This window comes from Mercenaria mercenaria, chromosome 14 (genome assembly GCF_021730395.1).
Source record: "Mercenaria mercenaria strain notata chromosome 14, MADL_Memer_1, whole genome shotgun sequence".
In the NCBI taxonomy this organism is placed as follows: domain Eukaryota; kingdom Metazoa; phylum Mollusca; class Bivalvia; order Venerida; family Veneridae; genus Mercenaria; species Mercenaria mercenaria.
The window spans coordinates 74708490-74732042 of record NC_069374.1 but is presented as its reverse complement, the minus strand read 5'-3'; the positions used below and the strand labels follow the sequence as shown (position 1 = coordinate 74732042).

The 23553-nt window shown below is 33.4% G+C and overlaps 1 protein-coding gene across 3 annotated transcripts in view; it reads left to right on the top strand.

The window, feature by feature from the left end:
- Positions 1–22901, top strand: part of LOC123527717 (uncharacterized) — a 236941-nt gene extending 214040 nt beyond the window's left edge. For all 3 annotated transcript variants that reach the window (XM_053523917.1, XM_053523916.1, XM_045307354.2), the window contains one exon: positions 9524–22901. In XM_053523917.1, the coding sequence (XP_053379892.1) occupies positions 9524–11202 (1679 nt within the window). In that variant the 3' untranslated portion in view covers positions 11203–22901. The remainder of the gene's footprint in view (positions 1–9523) is intronic.
- Positions 22902–23553: the final 652 nt, after the last annotated feature.

Genomic DNA, 23553 nt, shown 5'->3' with positions numbered 1-23553 from the left:
ACACAGAAGGTAAAACACACTGCCAGTCTGTTAGTGAAGGCATACAAACACACAGAAGGTGTTAGTGAAGGCATACAAACACACAGAAGGTAGGTAAAACACACTGCCAGTCTGTTAGTGAAGCCATACAAACACACAGAAGGTAAAACACACTGCCTGTCTGTTAGTGAAGGCATACAAACACACAGAAGGTAAAACACACTGCCTGTCTGTTAGTGAAGGCATACAAACACACAAAAGGTAAAACACACTGCCTGTCTGTTAGTGAAGGCATACAAACACACAGAAGGTAAAACACACTGCCTGTCTGTTAGTGAAGGCATACAAACACACAAAAGGTTAAACACACTGCCCATCTGTTAGTGAAGCCATACAAACACACAGAAGGTAAAACACACTGCCAGTCTGTTAGTGAAGCCATACAAACACACAGAAGGTAAAACACACTGCCTGTCTGTTAGTGAAGCCATACAAACACACAGAAGGTAAAACACACTGCCCGTCTGTAAGTGAAGGCATACAAACACACAGAAGGTAAAACACACTGCCAGTCTGTTAGTGAAGACATACAAACACACAGAAGGTAAAACACACTGCCAGTCTGTTAGTGAAGCCATACAAACACACAGAAGGTAAAACACACTGCCAGTCTGTTAGTGAAGAAAGATTGATCATGTAATACATGTACAACAGATTTCTTGTGAAACTTTGTAAATATAAAAATGGGGATATACAGAATATGCAAGAGTATGCATTATATTTCATTTGGTCTGTCATCCTTTTCAACAGTGTCTGGTCCCATCCTGTCCCTTATAGATAGCAGCTCATTTAGAGAAAATACAGGTCCCTGTTTGGTTGCAGTGTCAAAAAATGGGGTTCCTAAAAAAATATGACCAAAAAAGTGGATCCGGAAATTGAAAGTATTATAGGAGTTTGTTTTAATAAACCAGAATAGGAAGACGATAATATAGAAAAATATATGGTTGATTTAAAAGTTGTTGCTATGGCAATAAAAAGTTGTGCATATCATTTATACCCTGTTTTGGACTAAGGAAATCCTGGTTAATGTTTTGCATGCAAGTTACTATCTTCAAAACTAATGCAGATATTGAATTGAAACTTCACATGTTTTTCCCGGTTAATGATTTGAAACTTCACACGTTTTTCCTGGTTAATAAAACTAGGTCATAGCATCAAGTCCCATAACTCTGACATGTATTTTGCAGAGTTATGTCCCCTTTTGAACTTAAAAACTTCTGGTTAAAGGTTTGCATGTAAGTTACTATCTCCAAAGCTAATGCAGATACTGGATTGAAACTCTATAGATATTTTAACATTTAGGGTAATATTCCTGCTTCTGGGACAAGAGTTCGAATAGTCGAGCATTGGCTGTCTTAAGGAAGGCTCTTGTTTTAATATTGCAGTTGTCCATGCTTGTAAAAACAAACTGCACATTTCTGGTAGGGGGATTTGAACATTTTATTCTTATGTTAACTAACTATTCTCCATTCACTTTCATACCTTGCCAATACTGTCCCATCAAACATTCACAATTGGCAGTATTGTTAGGAGTGCTTACCAGTTGAAAAACTCAATCCAGACTAATATAGTAAAATCCTCAATCTAGATTAATCTAGTAAAAACCTTAATCTAGACTAACCTAGTAAAAGCTCAGTCTAGACTAATCTAGTAAAAAACTCAATCTAGACTAATCTAGTAAAAACCTCAGTCTAGACCAATCTAGTAAAAAATTCAATCTAGACTAACCTAGTAAAAGCTCAGTCTAGACTAATCTAGTAAAAAACTCATTCTAGACTAATCTAGTAAAAAACTCAATCTAGACTAATCTAGTAAAAAAACTCAATCTAGTAAAGAACTCAATCTAGACTAACCTAGTAAAAACCTCAATCTAGACTAATCTAGTAAAACCCTCAATCTAGACTAATCTAGTAAAAAACTCAATCTAGACTAATCTAGTAAAAAACTCAATCTAGCCTAATCTAGTAAAAAACCTCAATCTAGCCTAATCTAGTAAAAACCTCAATCTAGACTAATCAGTAAAAAACCTCAATCTAACTTATCTAAAACCCATCTAATAATCTAGTAAAAACCCCCAAACAATCTAGTAAAACCTCAATCTATATCTAGTAAAAACCTCAATCTAGACTAATTCAGTAAAATCCTCAATCTAGACTAATTCAGTAAAATCCTCAATCTAGACTAATCTAGTAAAAACCTCAATCTAGACTAATCTAGTAAAAACCTCAATCTAGACTAATCTAGAAAAAACTCAATCTAGACTAATCTAGTAAAAAAACTCATTCTAGACTAACCTAGTAAAAGCTCAGTCTAGACTAATCTAATAAAAACCTCAATCTAGACTAATCTAGTAAAAACCTCAATCTAGATTAATCTAGTAAAAACCTCAATCTAGACTAATCTAGTAAAAACCTTAATCTAGACTAACCTAGTAAAAGCTCAGTCTAGACTAATCTAGTAAAAAACTCAATCTAGACTAATCTAGTAAAAACCTCAGTCTAGACCAATCTAGTAAAAAATTCAATCTAGACTAACCTAGTAAAAGCTCAGTCTAGACTAATCTAGTAAAAACCTCAATCTAGACTAATCTAGTAAAAAACTCAATCTAGACTAATCTAGTAAAAAAAACTCAATCTAGTAAAGAACTCAATCTAGACTAACCTAGTAAAAGCTCAGTCTAGACTAATCTAGTAAAAACCTCAATCTAGACTAATCTAGTAAAAACCTCAATCTAGATTAATCTAGTAAAAACCTCAATCTAGACTTATCTAGTAAAAACCTCAATCTAGACTAATCTAGTGAAAAACTCAATCTAGACTAATCTAGTGGCACATCCTTGACAAAGAGAAGAAACAGTTATCATTGACAACTTGATTTAGAGCTTATGTTGGGAAAATGGCATTACTTCCCTTCCTCACACACACATAAAAGTGTAAACTTCAAGAGTGTTATAAATAACTACATGAATGAATAGATAAATAAATAAATTCATCACACACACACAAAGTGTTAACTTCAAGAGTGTTATAAATAACTACATGAATAAATAAATAAATTCATCACACACACAAAAAGTGTAAACTTCAAGAGTGTTATAAATAACTACCTGAATAAATAAATAAATAAATAAATAAATAAATAAATTCATTTACACACAAAAAGTGTAAACTTCAAGAGTGTTATAAATAACTACATGAATAAATAAATAAATAAATAAGTAAATAAATAAATGAATGAATAAATAAATAAATAGAATATCTTGTTGATGGATACACTGGATAGTACACTTAACATCAGATAAGATAGTCTTGGAATATTTTGCAAAACAGATGATATAGGAATTATGAAATCTGCCTTCTAAATGTACAAAAAACATATTTCAGTTTGTAAGAAAATGTCGTAAATTTGTCTTGAATGTAATCTAAAGGCATAAGTTTAATGTAAATCTTCAAGAACAAATCCCCAGCAGTCATCATATGAATTTTATATGCCAAATCCGTACAAATATATTACTGAAGATGAAGTATTAACTCTCATAGATTATGTTGCCATTAAAGATTTTTTATATATCTGAACGTCTGTAGAGAGAACACCTCCCTGCTATGTTAGAATATAGCTGAACGTCTGTAGAGAGAACACCTCCCTGCTATGTTAGAATATAGCTGAACGTCTGTAGAGAGAACACCTCCCTGCTATGTTAGAATATAGCTGAACTTCTGTAGAGAGAACACCTCCCTGCTATGTTAGAATATAGCTGAACTCCTGTAGAGAGAACACCTCCTTGCTATGTTAGAATATAGCTGAACTTCTGTAGAGAGAACACCTCCCTGCTATGTTAGAATATAGCTGAACTCCTGTAGAGAGAACACCTCTTTGCTATGTTAGAATATAGCTGAACTCCTGTAGAGAGAACACCTCCTTGCTATGTTAGAATATAGCTGAACTCCTGTAGAGAGAACACCTCCTTGCTATGTTAGAATATAGCTGAACTCCTGTAGAGAGAACACCTCCCTGCTATGTTAGAATATAGCTGAACTTCTGTAGAGAGAACACCTCCTTGCTATGTTAGAATATAGCTGAACTCCTGTAGAGAGAACACCTCCCTGCTATGTTAGATATTTGATTTCCCAGTAGAAAATATCCTTAGTAAATCAGCTACTACAGTCTCCATATAACTTACACATTCTTGCCCTCACAGTAGTGTTCTTCAATCGCCATAAAACTAACACATTCTTGCCTCCACAAAACTAACACATTCTTGCCTCCACAAAACTAACACATTCTTGCCTCCACAACACTAACACATTCTTGCCTCAACAACACTAACACATTCTTGCCTCCACAATACTAACACATTCTTGCCTCCACAACACTAACACATTCTTGCCTCCACAAAACTAACACATTCTTGCCCCTACAACACTAACACATTCTTGCCTCCACAACACTAACACATTCTTGCCTCCACAACACTAACACATTCTTGCCTCCACAACACTAACACATTCTTGCCTCCACAACACTAACACATTCTTGCCACCACAACACTAACACATTCTTGCTGCCACAAAACTAACATATTCTTGCCTCCACAACACTAACACATTCTTGCATCCACAACACTAACACATTCTTGCCTCCACAACACTTACACTTTCTTGCCTCCACAACACTAACACATTTTTGCCTCCACCAAACTAACATATTCTTGCCTCCACAAAACTAACACATTCTTGCCTCCACAAAACTAACACATTCTTGCCTCCACAAAACTAACATATTCTTGCCTCCACAAAACTAACACATTCTTGCCTCCACAAAACTAACACATTCTAACCGCCACAAAACTAACGTATTATTGCCTCCATAAAACTAACACATTCTTGCCTTCACAAAACTTAACACATTCTTGCCTCCATACAACTACACATTTTTGCCTCCATACAGCTAGCACTTCTTGCCTCCATACAACTAACACATCCTTGCCTCCATACAACTAACACATTCTTGCCTCCATACAACTGACACATCCTTGCCTCCATACAACTAACACATTCTTGCCTCCATACAACTAACACATTCTTGCCTCCACAAAACTAACACATTATTGCCTCCATACAACTAACACATTCTTGCCTCCATACAGCTAACACTTCTTGCCGCCATACAACTAACACATCCTTGCCTCCATACAACTAACACATTCTTGTCTCCATACAACTGACACATCCTTGCCTCCATACAACTGACACATTCTTGCCTCCATACAACTAACACATTCTTGCCTCCATACAACTAACACATTCTTGCCTCCATTCTTGCCTCCATACAACTAACACGTTCTTGCCTCCATACAACTAACACATCCTTGCCTCAATACAACTAACACATTCTTGCCTCCATACAACTGACACATTCTTGCCTCCACAAAACTAACGTATCCCCACAAAACTAACACATTCTTGCCTTCACAAAACTAACACATTATTGCCTCCATACAACTAACACATTCTTGCCTCCATACAGCTAACACTTCTTGCCTCCATACAACTAACACATCCTTGCCTCCATACAACTAACACATTCTTGCCTCCATACAGCTGACACATCCTTACCTTCCTAGTGGTGTTCTTCCAACTCCACAACACTTAAACACATTCTTGTCTCCACAAAACTAACATATTCTTGCCTCCACAAAACTAACACATTCCTGCCTCCAGAACACTAACACATTCTTGCCTTCCTAATGGTGTTCTTCCAACTCCACAAAACAAACACATTCTTGCCTCCACAACACTAAAACATTCTTGCCTCCACAAAACTAACACATTATTGCCAGAATAAAACTAACATATTCTTGCTGCCACAAAACTAACATATTCTTGCCTCCACAACACTAACACATTCATGCATCCACAAAACTAACGTATTATTGCCTCCACAAAACTAACACATTCTTGCCTTCACAAAACTAACACATTGCCTCCATACAACTAACACATTCTTGCCTCCATACAGCTAACACTTCTTGCCTCCATACAACTAACACATCCTTGCTTCCATACAACTAACACATTCTTGCCTCCATACAACTGACACATCCTTGCCTCCATACAGCTGACACATCCTTACCTCCATACAACTAACACATCCTTGCCTCCATACAACTAACACGTCCTTGCCTCCATACAACTAACACATATTCTTGCCTCCATACAACCAACACATCCTTGCCTCCATACAACTCACCTTACCAGTCACCAGGTGTCTGCTCAGGGGAAGTTTTTCTTTATTGTTAAAATCTAAACTAAGTAGTGCCATGATTTTTCAAAACAATTAAGTCTGTTTATTTATTGAAGGCAAAAACTGAACAATGTTTGGGCACTTTCAGGTAGTTCTGTACATTCAGATAAATTTTTTTCTGCAATGTAAAGTTTAATTTAACCTAGATTTTTTAAAACTTCAGAATATACAAAGACAATTTGGCATATTTTTGCTAGACTGATTTTAAATATTTGGACCTCAAGCAATTTTTTACAATATGAGACTGTAGTAAGAGGCTAAGAAAAAATGCAAGAGTTATCCCACGGTCTCATTGTATCCAGACAAGCAAAATTTAAGGAAAAAGTCAAAAGACAACATGATTTTTTAAGTGAATGCCGAGTGCTGGAGTGGGTGTTGTTTCACTGAAGCAATATCGTTGAATGAAATCATGGTTAGGAATTCAGGAATTATATTTTTAGGGTGCAGTATGAATAATGAAATATTTATACAAAAAATAGCTAATTGCCATTTCTGGACGTTTGGTGAGCAAAAATATTCGTGAATCGCCAAAAACTGAAGTGCAAAAGCTTAGTTTGTCAATGTTAAATTGACTATAATGCCATGTCTTAACGAACATAGAAGTTTACTCTGGCAGATATTTTTGCAAAATTCTTGAATTTGTGAAATTCGCTAGCATTTCCATGTCACAAACTTTCCAACTTATACAATATTTCATTTCCTACACATCATCAGGGATTACTTTTAACTTTTAACAACTTCATTTCCAGTTTTGTGTTGCTTTCCTTTTCAGGGTGCCAGCTGTTTCATATTTTATTGTGATTTTATCGCATAATAATATTACATTTGTATAGTTGTTTGTGTTTAAAAGGAAAACAAATTGAGTTGTGTTAGAACTGCTGTTTTGATATATTTCAGTAGATTGTTATTACAAAAATTATGGAGGCTTTGTCATGTGACATACCTTTTATCCACATCCACGTCCGTCTAAAGAAAAAATTAAATAAAGAGCTTTTCGTAAGAAAAATTCAATATACGACTCTGTATGTCATATTCCTACTCACAGGAGACACTTTCAGTTAAAGTGACTCTGACTTTACGCCCATGAGAGATTGAATAAATATTCCTTTTATGTAATGTTTTGTACTTTTATGAAATACGAAGTGATATTAAAATTGATTTTCATTAAAATTTTATTATGTAACATGAGTTGCAGTGTCTAGTTTCGCTGTTGCACAATCTGAAGGTTTTAACATACATGTATTTGCTTTTTAAATATGGCAATTTTCAAACAAAAAGATTTTTTTATTTAGCAATTTAAATATGGTAATTGGAAATATATGACTGCTCGATGAATGAGACAAATTTACCTTTTTCCGGAAACTTTTCAAAGTGTAAAAAAAATCAGACAATGTATGGTTTGTGTACAAATGGAAACGCTTGTTTGATTAACTAAAAGATGTCATTCAAACTAAATGAAACTGAACTTTAAACTTACGTTCATTTATTGTAGATGATAATGAATGTGAGGCATATATATTTTAATAATTATATATTTTTATTGGCTGCAATCAGATATGCATAAAAAAAAAGAATTTTTGCCTGCCATTTTGCATAAAGCAGTGACATTTTGACAGCCAACAGGCATAAAATCAGTCTGATAACAATGATTGTGCTTTTTGTCCTCTCCATTTTGCAATGAAACAGTGACATTTTCAGTCGTCAATTTTCATAAAAACTCATTTTTGACAGCCAATATGCATAAAAACAATATCATTTTATCTGCCGATATACATAAAAACTCTTTTTTTGACAGCCAGTCTGCATGAAAAGAATGTCATTTTCTCTGCCGATATACATAAAAACTTTTGACCACCAATATGCATGAAAACAATGTCATTTTCCCTGCCGATACACATAAAAACTCTTTTTTTGACAGCCAATATGCATGAAAACAATGTCATTTTCTTTGCTGATATACATAAAAACTAATTTTTTGACTGCCACAGTATGCATAAAAGTAATGTCAATTTGTCTGCCACTATACATAACCACCCTGTCATTTTGACATACTAAAATGAAAGTTCACTTTAGGGGAGGTAGGCAAATACATGATAATTATGAATCTTAAATTGTTTTCAGTCACAGGAGATTGAAAAAAACATTAAGAGTGTGAAATAAATGTTTATCATTTTGAATTTGAAGTGCTGTTATTGCATTTCCAGCATCATTACAGAGTATGCAATAAGAAGGTTTATTAAATTTAAACAGCAATATTGCCAGAAGAGGTAATTTTGTCCTTTTAAAATTGCAGAATATTATACCATTGTGTATATTACTCTTATCGCATAGTGCGGCAGTTTTCCTTTGATCTTTGCAGTATGTTAAACATGGTAACACACATTAATACTACAAAATCTGTGCTGATATTTTACAAAACTGTTACGATATATATATCAACACAGAAATCTCTATAGAGTTTCATTAGAAAAAAAAGGTGTTGCGATATACATCAGCACAGTAAAACTGTTCCGATATATAACGCAACACTTTTTCTCTATAGAGGTCCTATCGCGGGAGTATAATTTTTTCCTTTCAAAGAAAAGATGATTTTAGCTCCAATTTACAGTTCACAGAGAAAGAATTATCACAAACACCTACATTTATAAAGTAAAAGAATAAATAAACTAGAATATTTCAAAAACTCGATAGTTATCGCCAAATTCAGAAATACATGAAATATATATGAAATTCTGAGATTTCTCAATTTGATTTTTTTTTTACAAACAAAACAACAAGTTTTACAATATGTTTGGCCAGTGAAATGCAAAGATTTAAAACCAGTGCAGAAATCTGTTGGATACTTTTATCTGGGCAACACATTTTCTAAAACAGAAGTTTTAGTGTTTCAGTCAGTGAGGCGCAGAAAGGGAATCAAAAGAGTAAAAATAATAATGAACAAATTTAAATGAAAATAATATATAAATATTAATGATAAAAGTATGCGATAAAACAGTTATAATATGTAATGCTCTTTTTAGAAAAATACCCTCGATGTACCCCTAGCTCTGATATATCCTCATAACACACTCTCACACATACTATAACTATTACGTATAGAAGTACCTAATGACTTTATAAAACAATGTTTTTACCCATATCATTTTACTAAGATCTTATGGTTGTACTTTTCTACTTTCAGATTCTGGGAAGTACTCCGTGAATAATGATATGCCACATGACAGTAAAATATTTCAGCGCAGTTTATCAGAGCGCCTACCCGATAGAGGGCATGATAAAATAGACAGTATGTTTGAACAAAGATTTGGTCTCCAAAACCATTTCCGAGACATGAACCGTTTCAATGACAGATCATTTGAGCCGTTTTCTCCGAGTAGATTCCACGATGCTGTACGTTCCTTTGATATTAAGGATTTGGAGTCTAAATTCTTTGATCCAAGTGGTGAAAAATTTCAGAGAATGGCTGAAAATTTCCAAGAGTTTAGGTCACGATTCCAAGATCAGATGTTACAAATGAATCGGCGAGATGGCGGTCGCCAAGGTGGCATGTCCTTTGACAGTCGTAACATGTTGCCTGATATGAATGATAGAAGTATGTTCTTTAATTCTCGAAATGACATGGTAGATTTCCCTCCAAGAGATAGGTACGATAATAGTCGTAATTATAATGGCATGAACATAAATGGAATGGACAGTTATGCTCAGAATCGCCATGATGACTTGCGGCTCCGAAGTCGTAATGATATGGGAAGCAGAAATAATCTAAGCAGTCCTAACTACAACAGGTCAGATCGCGTCAACGAAAACTTGGGAATGGGGATGGATACTCAGATGTCGTTGGAAATGCGTCGAAGTAGTCTTAATATGGATCAAAATATTAACGCAAGAAATAGTTCCGCTAATTCTGATATCATTATGAATCGTGCTAACGAAATGAATCATAACCAAGATAATCATTTACGGTCAAACCAAAGAAATGGCATGCTTGGTTCACAGGACAATGATATGATTGGAATGGGTGGAAGAAATAGCATCGATATGAATTTGAATAGTGGCCGTATAATGCCCGCTCAGATTCCAAGAACAGATTCGAGGAATAATTGTAGCGGAATCATGGCTCAAGAAAATAAAATGATGTTAGGAAGTGGTAGTAGTAGTGACGGAGGTCATAGTCAGAAAGTGGGTATGGACATTGTGGAGCATGGAGCGGAAAGGGTAGATAATGATTATAATGCCCGATTGCATAAATCTGACGTAAATAAAGCCAGTCGTAATGATTTTGATATGATGGACAGAGGTAATATAAGAATGAATACAGATAGAGGAATACCAGAGGAGAAGTTGCAGCAAAATGAAGACATGGTAATAGATGACAATATGAATATGGGCAATGTTCATCAAGAAACGGATGAGATCCGAATGCAGAGTCGGAACGGAAATATTCCGATGGGGATGTGCAATGATATAGAGCTGAGCAGTCCTAGTAATGGATACGCTGAAAAATCTGATATTCATACGCAGAATATGATGATGGCTGACGGAAATATGAGCGGAAGCATGCAAGATGACCTAAACTACAATCGTGGGAATAGTTTATCGCAAATGAGCAGTCAACATTCAACATCCAAACAAAATGGACATGGTAATGTAATACAGAATGTACAAGACACTGAAATGGAATTTGTAAATAGAAGTGATGATAAGAATTCGCCCACTTCAAATCATATATCGGACCCAAATATAATTAGACAAAGAAAACAGCGAAAACCAGCAAATCCACAGCATGTTTTCATGCCATCTATCGATCACTACACTAGCTTTGCTGCTGATGAAGTGGAGGAATGTGGGGCACTAATGTAGATTATCCAATGAAATCACTTGTTATATGTAAAACATCCAATCAGATTGGATATAAAAAACTTGTTATTTGTCAATCATCCAATCAGATTGGATTTAACAAAATGTCGATTGATTTGACATTTTTATATTTAATATTGAATCTCATTGGTGTTTTATTGTTTTTGTTTCCTTTTTTTCTGTTTCTTTTTTTTTTTCAAAAAAAGTCTTGCTATATTGACTATTTTTTGTGGAAATTGTCCTATGAGGATGGCAGGAGTGCCTGTGACTTAATTGTGCTCCATATGTTAATTTGTTGTGTCTTTAGTCTTAAGGATATTCCTCTGAGATGGTGTTATAAAACACATCTTTTTTTCTTATTATTTCATATTGTACAGGAACCAATGTAATTGGTGGAAAACTCTAGTATCTCGTTGTGTTCATCAAGTCATTAGTCATTCAATATAATTTCATCACCTCAGTGTAGAAAGAAAATAATTGCATTGAAATAAAGAAACTCTTTTACAATATTGCATGGAGGGGACAATATTTGTTATCCGATGAATATAAAAGACATTAAAATTGGCCATATTCATTTTCATAACGATTCATACTATGTTATTTTGAGTTGTACTTGAACGGAAGTAATGAACGTTGAGCTTTCAGGCATAAATTAACCCTTAGCCTGCTGGTGGCAAGTGTTATTGCCTTTGTGACCAGTGCAGACCAAGATCAGCCTGCACATCTGTGCAGTCTGATCATGATCTGCACTGTTCGTCATTCAGTCAGTATCTTTTTGGTAAGCACACCTTTTAACAGTTAATGGTGCTGTCCAAATATAAAGATGGACACGTTTATTATAAAAGTTTAGCAGGGTAAGGATTAAGTGTGTAGGAAAGCATTTGCACATTTACTAATGATATTAAGTATCATACATGGGCAGAGTATCTGAGAAAAGTTTATTTGATTTCTAAAACAATGTTTACCTGTCTTCTCTTTCATTTTCTAGAATACCCTTTTAAGTATCTAGTATCTTCGACACTCATTCTCAAGATCTGCACAAGTCAAGAAATACATGATGGTTCCACGAAATAAGCACTCTCAAGACATGTTCATTTCATACTAGTGCTTTCATGTGAGGAAGTTAAACACTGTTGTTCAGATGCGATTCAAGAAAAGCTTTCGGTTAAAGACCTTTGGCTGAATTGTTATAACTTAATGTAGAAACATTATTCAGATCAAGGTGCGATAGTGGTTGGGTTTTTCACATTTATATACAGTTACTTTTTAACTCCCAGTTGGAAATTATTCATGCCAAATTGTTGGCAAATTTACTTTAAATGATTACCAGTAGATTCATTATATGGGATTTCTTAAGTTCTTGTTCTGCAATAAGAAATTTACTGCCTTGAATTTTGAGGAAATGTATGACCTAAGATTCTATCCCTGTAATGGGTGACTAATTTACATATACTCGTTTCCATGGAAACAAAAACAAAATGATCTTTCTTCCTCCATATGAAGATAATAAAACAAGTGAAGTTTGTGTTTTTTGGTCCTTTTCATTCTCATAAAATACACTTAATTGCACAGAATAAATTCTGTAAGGTAAAAAATGGAGACCTTGTTTATAGCCTCACACACCAGGTTCAATATGACAATTAGATGCATGTTATGCATGCTTCTAATGCACCTGCGCCTCATTGATAAAAATGAGCAATATTACCATATTTGGGCATGTATGGAAACTTCTTTGAAATTGTAAGAAAAGCAGAACATAAACTATCCTCAGATGCTGTAACAAAAACCGTGTAATATCGCGAGTGGAATCTGACAAAACTTCTAATTTAGTATAAGAATTATATTGAACGATTGTTTTTATAATGAAAATGTATTTAGTGTGAAAAATAGGAGAGAAATTATAAGATTTTAAAATTACAGTTTTTCCTCAAATATAAAACATGAAGCTTTCTGGAAATTCAAGTCAGTTAAAAAGCCACTGTAATGTGCTTGATTTTTTGCTGAATTTATTTTTAAAAAGTTGAAATGTCAAGTTGTTCCAGCTTCAAGTATTTGAAATTACAAATTAACATTAGAATTATCACTTGGATGATGACTCTTAAACGGTTGCAATGCCAGCGAGGTGATTGGGGAGGGGATGGAATGTAGGGGAGGTGGTCAAGTGGGGGTGGAATCTCAATCTCTTTTGAAACGATATTGACAAATCAGAATTGCATTTTTTATTAGTTTATGAAACTTCACATTAAAGTAATATTAACAAGGTAAAGGTTTCCTATATAGTGTTAGTGAATGACAATATCCAAACATGGGAATGAATGGAGCAGCTTGATATTTTCATTCCCAGTTGGGCCCACACCAGTTCATATCCAGTCTTAGCTGATACTGATGGAATGGGTATCAGCTTACGATAGACTCTGCGTACTGTACGTTTGTCAGGAAATCAGGTGCTGCTTAGAATTGAACCTGCTCATTAAAAGATGTAGTCCAAGCTGCTAAACACTCCTCATATGTAAAATATCCAATCAGATTGGATATAAAAACTTGTTATTTGTCAATCATCCAATCAGATTTGCTTTAACAAAATGTCATTTGATTCGCTCTAAGCATAGCTGTTAAGTATGAAAGAGTTGCTAGCTACAGCAATAAAAGTGTATTGGAAAGGAATAATATAGTATATTTTGTGTCTCGGTTGTAATGTGAATATCAAAGAGATTCCAATGTAACTTAACACAAATATAAAGCATGTTTGTCATATGTTATTCAATTAACCAAATAGTTTAAAACAAAGATCTATGAAATAAATCAGGTCAGAAACCCCTGCAAGAACAAGGAGCAAAATCTAATGAATCTCGTGAAAAAAATGAGATCTTGCCTTGTTCACACTTAATAAGCTTCTAGCTGACTGATAAACTGATCTGTTCTGGGTGATACATGATTTTATGGGAAAGTGGGCACTTTCAAATGAGTGTTGGTATTTCTTTGCTTAGTGTAATTAATACCATAAAAGACTGATACAAACATGAAATATATTACAGTGAGAAGGGAAGTAACTCATTAGGGTAAAATCTGACTGCCCAGACTAGGAAAATTTTGCAAACTTATCTAAAAAAGAATGATTGGGCTTGTTTTTTATATCACACTTTATTGAGGAAATCTGTCAACATTATTCATTTGGCCAGTACGTTTGAATAAATTTGTCTTCACAATTATTAACACCTATTTTATTATATTTTCATTGTTAAATGAAAGTTCCTTTCTATTTTTGTCACTTATTTACATTCTGAATTTCATTATTTACATTAAAATCTTTTTTCACTTTTCCATTTTATTGTGAATTGAATATAACATGTCATTTAATTTTGTAATAGGCTTGTTTGTATGATTGCATACTGTTTTTATTGTATTACTTGGTAATGAAATGTTTAAATACTAAAAATGATGCATTTAATATTTTTTCTTGTTGCATAGCAACATTAAATTTGTTGAGAGAAATGTTGCTAAGCAACTATCTTTTCAAAGTTGCCTTTTGGCAGGAAAGAACTAACAGAAAGCTTAATGTGATTGTGTGATTTCCAAGATTTCACATTCTTGCATCATTTTATTTGTATGATATATAATTAAACATATATATGTATTATATATATATAAATATATAATATAAAACTGAATTCAGCTCAAAGCTAGTTTTGTGTTAACGTGCTATTTTTTTTCCTTATACTATTATACATAAGGTGTATATTTGGTTGATGTCAAGTTATTGTGTATATTGCTTTTAAAGCTGTGTATGGGAACATAGCAATGTTAATTTGTTTTAGAAACAGTGCTTAAAGCTATGGTGTCGATGTTTAAATGGATTAATCAACATTTCCAAACTATGTCAGTAGTTAATTTATATATTTTAAGGTTTTAATTCAACAGTGTAGTATCTTACACTGTTGGGCAATTAAGATACGATATTGCTGCGTTAAATACCTTGAATTATTGCCTTTTTAGCCATATCATTTTTTAAACATACTTTGTCATTATGTTTGATAGTTGTATATTGAGTAATGTTTGTATAATTTTGGTCTCTACATACTCAACCTTCAGTGTAATCTATTTTTATTTAGTCCAAATTGGCCATTTAGGACTCTAAAATTGATGTATTACTTATTATATTGTTTTGTTGTAATCATTTACTGTTGTGATTCTGATGTCATTGCTTAAAGGAAGTATTTTATGTTTATCGTAGAGAGTGAGGTTTTATTTCTTGTATGTGTACACAAAGAGCTATAAAAATAAATAGATTGGCAATTTGAAAGGCATATAGTGCAAATCTCGCCAACCTCCCGTGACAAAAAAACGAGATCTCGTTTACTGGAAGTGGCGTTTTCTCCACGTGCCATTTTGTATGCGAAAGCAATTATTCATCAGTAAAATAATTATCACCGTATGACCACGCTTCTTTCGATGGCAAATAAAAACGTGTACTTCGTGTCTTAGGACCATTTCACATTAAACTAATTTTGTTTTAGAAGCTAACATGTATTTTAAATGTAGTTTTAAAGGTACGAATTGTAACTCCATGCTCGCTGATGTTTGTTTTTAGTAAGATAACGCCGAATCACGCTCTGACACGAGCTCACGCGAGATTACAGCCAGTTGCCATTCTGTGTATTTTATACTTCTTTGGTGTACACAATTTCATTTTTTATTTCTTAGGTGAGTAAAATGTTGAAAATCTTAACTTAACTTTACACTTTTGATGCAGTTTAGACATTCACATTAAAAATGTAAAACATAAATCTGAAGTTTAAAATGTGTAGACTTTCATGTGGATTTTTTCTTTTGGTTGGGGGATGGGGTTGGAATTTTCAATCGGATAATTATTATTAACTTATTATTAATGTATAGAGTTTGCTATTCATTATGCTTGTTGAAAACTCAGCCTGTGTATCCTGCAGGAAGGATATCTGTATTGTGGTCTGATAAATCAGAATCAGTCATTTGGTCTTTTAATTGGTAACTTAGAAATAAAAAACAGTAAGAATCAGAATCAAAGGTCAAGGTCACTGAAAAACATGGAATGAAAATGATTTGTGAAATCAAAGGCAGCTAGCTTGCTGTTTTGACTTCTGTTTAGTAACATAAAATACTTCCTTTTGAAATATTTCATTGTCCATTTTGTTTAGAAGGATATGTTCAATAGGGTACTCTCTGCTAGGTCTGGCTGTTTTTCCAGTTTTGTGCTGTTCTAAAGTCTAGTCATAACTTTGTTTTTCACTTTTTTTTTTTCTTTGGTGTAAGCTACTGCTACTAAGTATATGATCTGGGCCTCTTGTAGCAATGAACACAGTATGTGGAGATTGTTCCATATGCATGGTGGATATTTATACATTAAAATGACCATTTTTCTCAATTAGAGCAATTCATCTTTTATGTTTACATCAGATGTTTCATGTATTTAGTTTGGTCTAAAAAAAGATGAACATATCAATGAGCAAGACATACTATTCCTACTTTCAGCATGTCTGAAACATGATATAAAGGGAGCTGTGGTTTAGTGGATAAGGTGTTGGCCACTCAATCCAGGGGTCTTGGGTTCGAGCCCCACTAGGGTCACGCCCACGTCTTCTCATATGACACCAGTACTGTTTTTTCCAGGAAACGGACTCGAGAGTGGTTCCAATAAGCTTGAAGCTTTCATCACAATCGAGCTTAAACCAATTACTGTAAAATCATTTAATTTCGTGGGTATGAAATTTCGTGGGTTTGGTCAAAATGGCAATTTCGTTGGGATATGAATTCGTGGATTTCAACTTTTGAACATAAAATTAAGGGGAATTTTACTTGTTTGTTGGGATAAAAAATTAAGGGGAATTTTACTTGTTCGTTGGGATTAAATTTCGTGGATTGACTCAACCACGAAATCCATGAAAATTAGTCCCCCACGAATATTAATGATTTCACAGTAGTTTAAACTAAACACAGTATAAAATGAATCTAATTGCACCGGAGCCGTCATTACATTTTACTTTATCATAGACTGCCAGTTTAAAATTTAAAAAGTGAAAATTAAAACCAAAGTATTAAACTACGGTAGTATAATTTGTATATCAAATTTTAAAGTTTTGAAGATGTTAGCTTTCTATATGACATGTGTGGTTAAAAGATGGATTTCTGAGTTACATTATATTTAATTGTAATGTCACTATGAATTATGAAAATGATGTAAAAAAAAATCTTTGTTTAACCTAATTAGAAAATGGCAGCAGCTTTCTGATTGATCAGTTAGAATTCCTATTACAAATTCATTCTCATTGATTTTTCAAAAAATTGTTAAAAATATATGATTAACATGAAAGAATCATGTACAAACACCAAATACTGATGATTTGAACATAGTAATACACCAGCATCATTAACCCTTAGCTTGCTGGCAGCAAGTGATTCTGCATTTGCGACCAGTGCAGATCAAGATCAGACTGCATGGATGGAAGATGGACAAGTTCATGATAGAAATTCAGCAGGGTAAGAGATGAACTGCATCCTGTTTGCAACATGTTTGCAATATGCACTTTTTGTAATATAAGGGAGGTTGCAGTTTCAGTACTAGTGTGCATATTTCTAGTCAATCTGTAAGTACAAAATATCTTTCTGCTAAAATTTTTCTGATAAATATCTTTAGGTTTAAACTTCAAAGTTTGGATTTTTAAGTGATTTTTGAATGTGTCTCCCTAAATTATATGAATACCATGCAAAAATTCTGCTTTGATAGCTTACACACACAGTAAAATAAATGAAATTGTAGCGTTATGTGGCCATTACCAGTATAGGGAAACATCATTCTCTATAATACTCAATGTAATCTTTTTTATATAATATACGATACATATACTGTAAAATCATTTAATTTCGTGGGCATGAAATTTCGTGGTTTTGGTCAAAACGGCAATTTTGTGGGGACATGAATTCATGGATTTCAACTTTTGAACATAAAATGAATGGGAATTTTACTTGACGTTGGGATTAAATTTCATGGATTGACTCAACCACGAAATCCACAAAAATTAGTCCCCAACGAATATTAATGACTTCACAGTATATCTGGAGGTTGTAATCTCTGATATCATTTTATTGCAAAAAGAGATCAGCTGTAGGGAAAATGATACTGCAATTCACTTTTGAATGCTTGTCTTTTTTTTCTGCAATAAATATTTCATATTAAAATATTTTATTTGAAAGAAGAAAAATGGAATATGCTTAGTAATTGCTCATTTAAAATCTTATATGCCTATCTGATTACAAATGAATCTCTCATGGGGTTTTCTAACTTATTGATCACAAAGTAGAATCTGTTCAGTGCCTGCATAAAAATAACACCTGTTAGAATTGTCAAATGAAAAGTCTTGAATTGATTGTACCTGATCGTATTCTGAAATGACTGACAGTAGATAGCAAAAAAATATTGACTGTTGCATTGTGCGATTCACGTAGATGCATCAGACTGCACAATACGACTATTTCTGCAGGCACACCAGATACGTGCAAAGTACTTGATTGAAATTGAGAAATATCTGTATTGAAAATTTGCAACAGGTATTTTATGTCAGAAGCTAATGAGAAGTGAAATTTAGAATAAATAAAGATAAAAATTGAAGAGATCTAACCACCTAACCTTATAAGCATCTACAAAGTTTTCAGTCCATATATTGTAAATTTCAATATCAAACTTAATTCATTAATTTATGGCTGTAAAGTGTAATAAATAATTTCCTGTATAACTTTTACCGATAAATTGTGTGTAGAGAAAGATCACACCACTTCTGTTATCTGGACACCTGGCCCCTTGTTCACAAAACATGTTTCGGTCTCAGCTGAGTTTGAGTCTGAAATTTTAATATAAACTTTACTAAAACTGTAAGTTTAAATTCCAACTGAGACTGACCATCAATACTGAATAGGCATTTAAAAATAGTTCTTAACTTTAAATTTAGTTTTAAACATGCTATTTAGATATAAATGCAGACTCCACTGAGACTAAATGTTTTGTGAACACGGGGTCAAGCTCCCTATGATCCAAAGTTATAAAACCTTTTGGGGACCAGTCTCAAAACTATGGCATCTGATTGGCTGTTTTTGAAGACAATTTTCAATTGACCACTGACAAAGTGGCATGTTGAGACTGGTCCCCAAACCCAGTTTTATCAACTTGGAACAAGTATTTCCATGCCGAGACCTGGAACCAGTGGTCATTTCATCTTTAGACTTGGAAATAGTACTTTCACATTGGAAAAAAAGATTTCTGAGTCCATGGTCAAAATTTGAACCCACCTCCTTCAGATTAAGAGTTGGGCCCCCTAAAACCATGGCAAATTATATTAATATTAATTAACTCAATATTTTTATTTGAATATCTATTAAGTTTCATAATTTCACGATATATATTTCATTGAAATTTAAGCCTTCTGAAAATGTCTTAAAATAATAACTTTGAATATTACTGCATACAGGTGAAATGTTCTAAATTTATTGCTGCAAAATGGAACTTTCACTGTTAAATGCTTTTTTATAACAATATAAAAGTTGCCATTTCAATATTGATACTTATATGTAACCCTAAACATGTATAACAAGAGTCTGGTAAAAAATTGTTCAAAGAAAACTTTTAATCCGATTGCTCGTTACAAGGTTAATATGCCAATTTATATATCTTCAGAAGTAGATTTTTTGAAATCATGTGAAAATTATAAAGTTCCAAGTCCTGAGAAGTCATGTGAAAATTATAAAGTTCCAAGTCCTGAGAAGTCATGTGAAAATTATAAAGTTCCAAGTCCTGAGAACCTTATTGCATGGCATGCTCAGTCTGGTACATGTATGAAATTGCAGCCTCACAAACATAAGGTCACAGGTTCAAAATTGAAAGTTTTTTGCCAGTAAGATTGGCTTGTAATCATAAATATATACAAACAGAATGGCTATGAGAACTGAATGCTGAATGAAAAACCTAGAATTGTGTTCATGCTGTTTAAAACGCAGTAAAAATGTTACTTGGATTTGTACTAATCATTGGTAAAAATGCGTCAATTAAACAGTTCAATATAAACAGGTTTATTGTTAAAATTGAGTGAACCAGCTACCGGTACTTTTCAATAAGATGTTTATATTATATAGTTTGATTTTGAGGTTTGAGAGGTCAATTTATAGACTTGTCTGCCGATTAGGGAAATCAGCATGATTCACCTTACCTTATTTAGGTAAGAAACACTATCGTACTTAGTAACACTACCTAAATAATGGACCATTCCATTATCAAAAGTACAAAAACATGGCTGACCTCGAAATCGAACTATAGTTACTGACAGATTATAGTAGCAAGGATATAATGTGTTCATCTTTATCAGTTATCAATAATAAACATGTTTATAGCTTTCTGCTTATCTGACATATTGTCCTGAACGATCTGTAGGTCCGTGAACTTTTATATTACTCGATTTGTTTACCAAAACTTATTTACTACATCATGTTTTTCTTTACTCTTGATTGCTTTCTGTTGTTTTTTCTTTTATTAACCTTTACCTTGCTATATTTCTAAAATAGACTGGTCTATCATTGAATTTGGATAGTCCATTTATTAGATGAAGGTGTGTTCATTGAAAATTTACTGATGGAGTAGCGAACAATTGCAGACCAATATCAGCCTGAGATCTTGGTCTGCACTGGTTGCAAAGGCAAAATCACTTGCCACCAGCAAGCTAAAGGTTAAAAATGACTTTTTCAGAACTTAGCACAGACTGTACTTTGAATGATTCTGAAGAAAATGGCATTCACATTTCTGATTGGTTGTTACTTGACGCATTTATTATTTTTCAGTTGGTGGAGCTTTGCTATATATGTTTCATGGCAAAAATTTGCAAGAGAAACAAAAATGGTGTTACAGTAATTTTGTATTGTTGTATGTATCCAGATTATAAGACATTACCTAAATTTTTGTAGTAAGAGAATCTAAACTTTTTCAATAATCCTCACACATACACTGGGACTGAATGGGGTAGCAAAAAAAAATGGGGTAAGAGAAAAATAAATAAATTTTCTGTATATTCAATGCAACATTATGGATATGCTTGATGTCTCTGGTATTTACCTGTGAATCCAAATTACACGAGGTGAAATCTTAACTGTTCTAGAGGGTATTCATCACAGCTGGAACAATTTTGTTGTTTTTTTTTTTTGTAGTTTTGGGAAGTTTGCAGAATTGTGATAACCTTATGCTGTTGAATGCATGTTTAAATTTGGTGAACTGAAAACTGTTTTAGTTGTTTCATTAACACTTTCCTTAAAAGATAAATTAAGTGAATTCTTAACAGGTATTTAATTGATTGAATTGTTGTCAAAGCAGCCCTCTAAGGGAGACAACTGCTTTTTGTTCACAATTTACTCTCTAACACAGTAGTGTCCCTTTGTATTGCTTTTTTCTCTTGCAAATAATTGTCGCTTTTTTAAGAAATAAAAATGCCTATTGCACGGTTTGGTAATTATGTAGCAGAAGAAAGATAAAACGGTTGTAATATATATCTACCTAGATCTCATAATTATCCTGTTAATTGTTTACATTTAATTTTGACGGAAAATCTTATATTTTGAAAACAGGCAAAAGTATGAATCTCATGTTTTGGAGATTAAGTTACTAAAACATGCTCTATATTTTTAATTAAATGTTTTTTGTTACACGTGCAAACTATTATTACACGTGTAAACTGTAGTTGTCCTACCAAGCATAACTGCAGCATATTTTTGATGTATGTACAAACATTGCTTTTGACAATATATTATACACTTGTCTGATATTGTTAAACAGACATGTAATTTTGCAGACAGTTTATTCGAATAATTTTCAAAATTATTTATTCAACCTGTTGACTTGTAACATGCTGATACTCTTACTAAACCATTTGAAACAAAATACTTATGAAAAAAAAAACAACACTTAAACGAAATAAACGGCCTTAAAATCTGCGAGAAAATGAGATAAACATGGCGTAAAATGATATAAGCTCAAATGTACAAAAGCTGATTTAAGGAAGAGTGAATTGTACTGTATTCATTAGAGATGAACTATTGGCATCATTTGACAAAGTTGAAATAACTGTTTGTACTGGAATACTGGTGTCATTTCAGCAATGGTCCAATGTTACAAAACTGAATAGTATACCAGTCTCAAATCTGTATAGTAAACCAGTCTCAGATCTGTGTAGTAAACCAGTCTCAAATCTGTATAGTAAACCAGTCTAAAATCTGAGTAGTAAACCAGTCTAAAGTCTGTGTAGTAAGCCTGTCTAAAATTTGTGTAGCAAACCAGTCTAAAATCTCTGGCAACTGATTGGCTGTTTCTAAGCACAGTTGACCAATGGCAAGGACGCATTCCACGACTGGTCGCCACAATCAGTGTTATACCCTTGGACCTAGTCTTAAGATAGGCATTGTGCATGTGTGCTAGGTAGGACAAATATAGTTAGGCCAGGTAGAAAGATGGACTAGACTGTTTATTTCAGTTAAATATTTCTGTAGTATCTTAAACTGACAACAATGTTGTTACTAGAAAGTGAAATTAAAGAAAATTTCCGTATGCAAAATGGAAACATGTGATATGGACAATATTTTTTTCTATTTTCTGCAAATTAGACAATGAGAAAATGATATGAAATAAAAGTATGTAGGCATTACTTTGTTTAGTTTATTTATTACCTCCATTCCTCTCAACCTCTGGTTTTGTGGCAAGTTATCCGAACCTAATTCACTTGCACCCATACCTCTATCTACAGCTTATCAACAAGACATGCAAATTATTCCTAATTTCATTTCATTATGCTGATGGTTAGATTGAAACACAAGATATTCTCTACTTTGATATGAAAAAGTATAAAGATGCATTTGTTTTAAGTTTATTATGGCCACTCTAAGTCCAACCAGATGACCAGTTAGCCAGAAAATCTAACCAGGTAACCAACTAGATCGTGGCAAAGAAATCTGCGCACAAAAAGAAGATCAGGTGCATTATCTAGACAAAGAATTCTTACTAAAGAATAACCAAGATTCCAGATGTGGTATTTATGTCTCCCACACCACTGTGGGTGGGAGACATTGATTTACTTCTGTCTGTGTGTCCATCTGTCACAAATCTTGTCCGCATTCTAAGTCCAACATTTCCCATCCGATCTTCACCAAACTTGAACAAAATGTGTTTCCCAATAAGTCCTCGGCCAAGTTCGATAACTAGCAATATCAGCCCAGGCACTACGAAATTATGGCCCTTGAATTACCGAAAATACTGATGCATGTGATACAGGCCTTGGTGCATGGTTGACTCATACATAA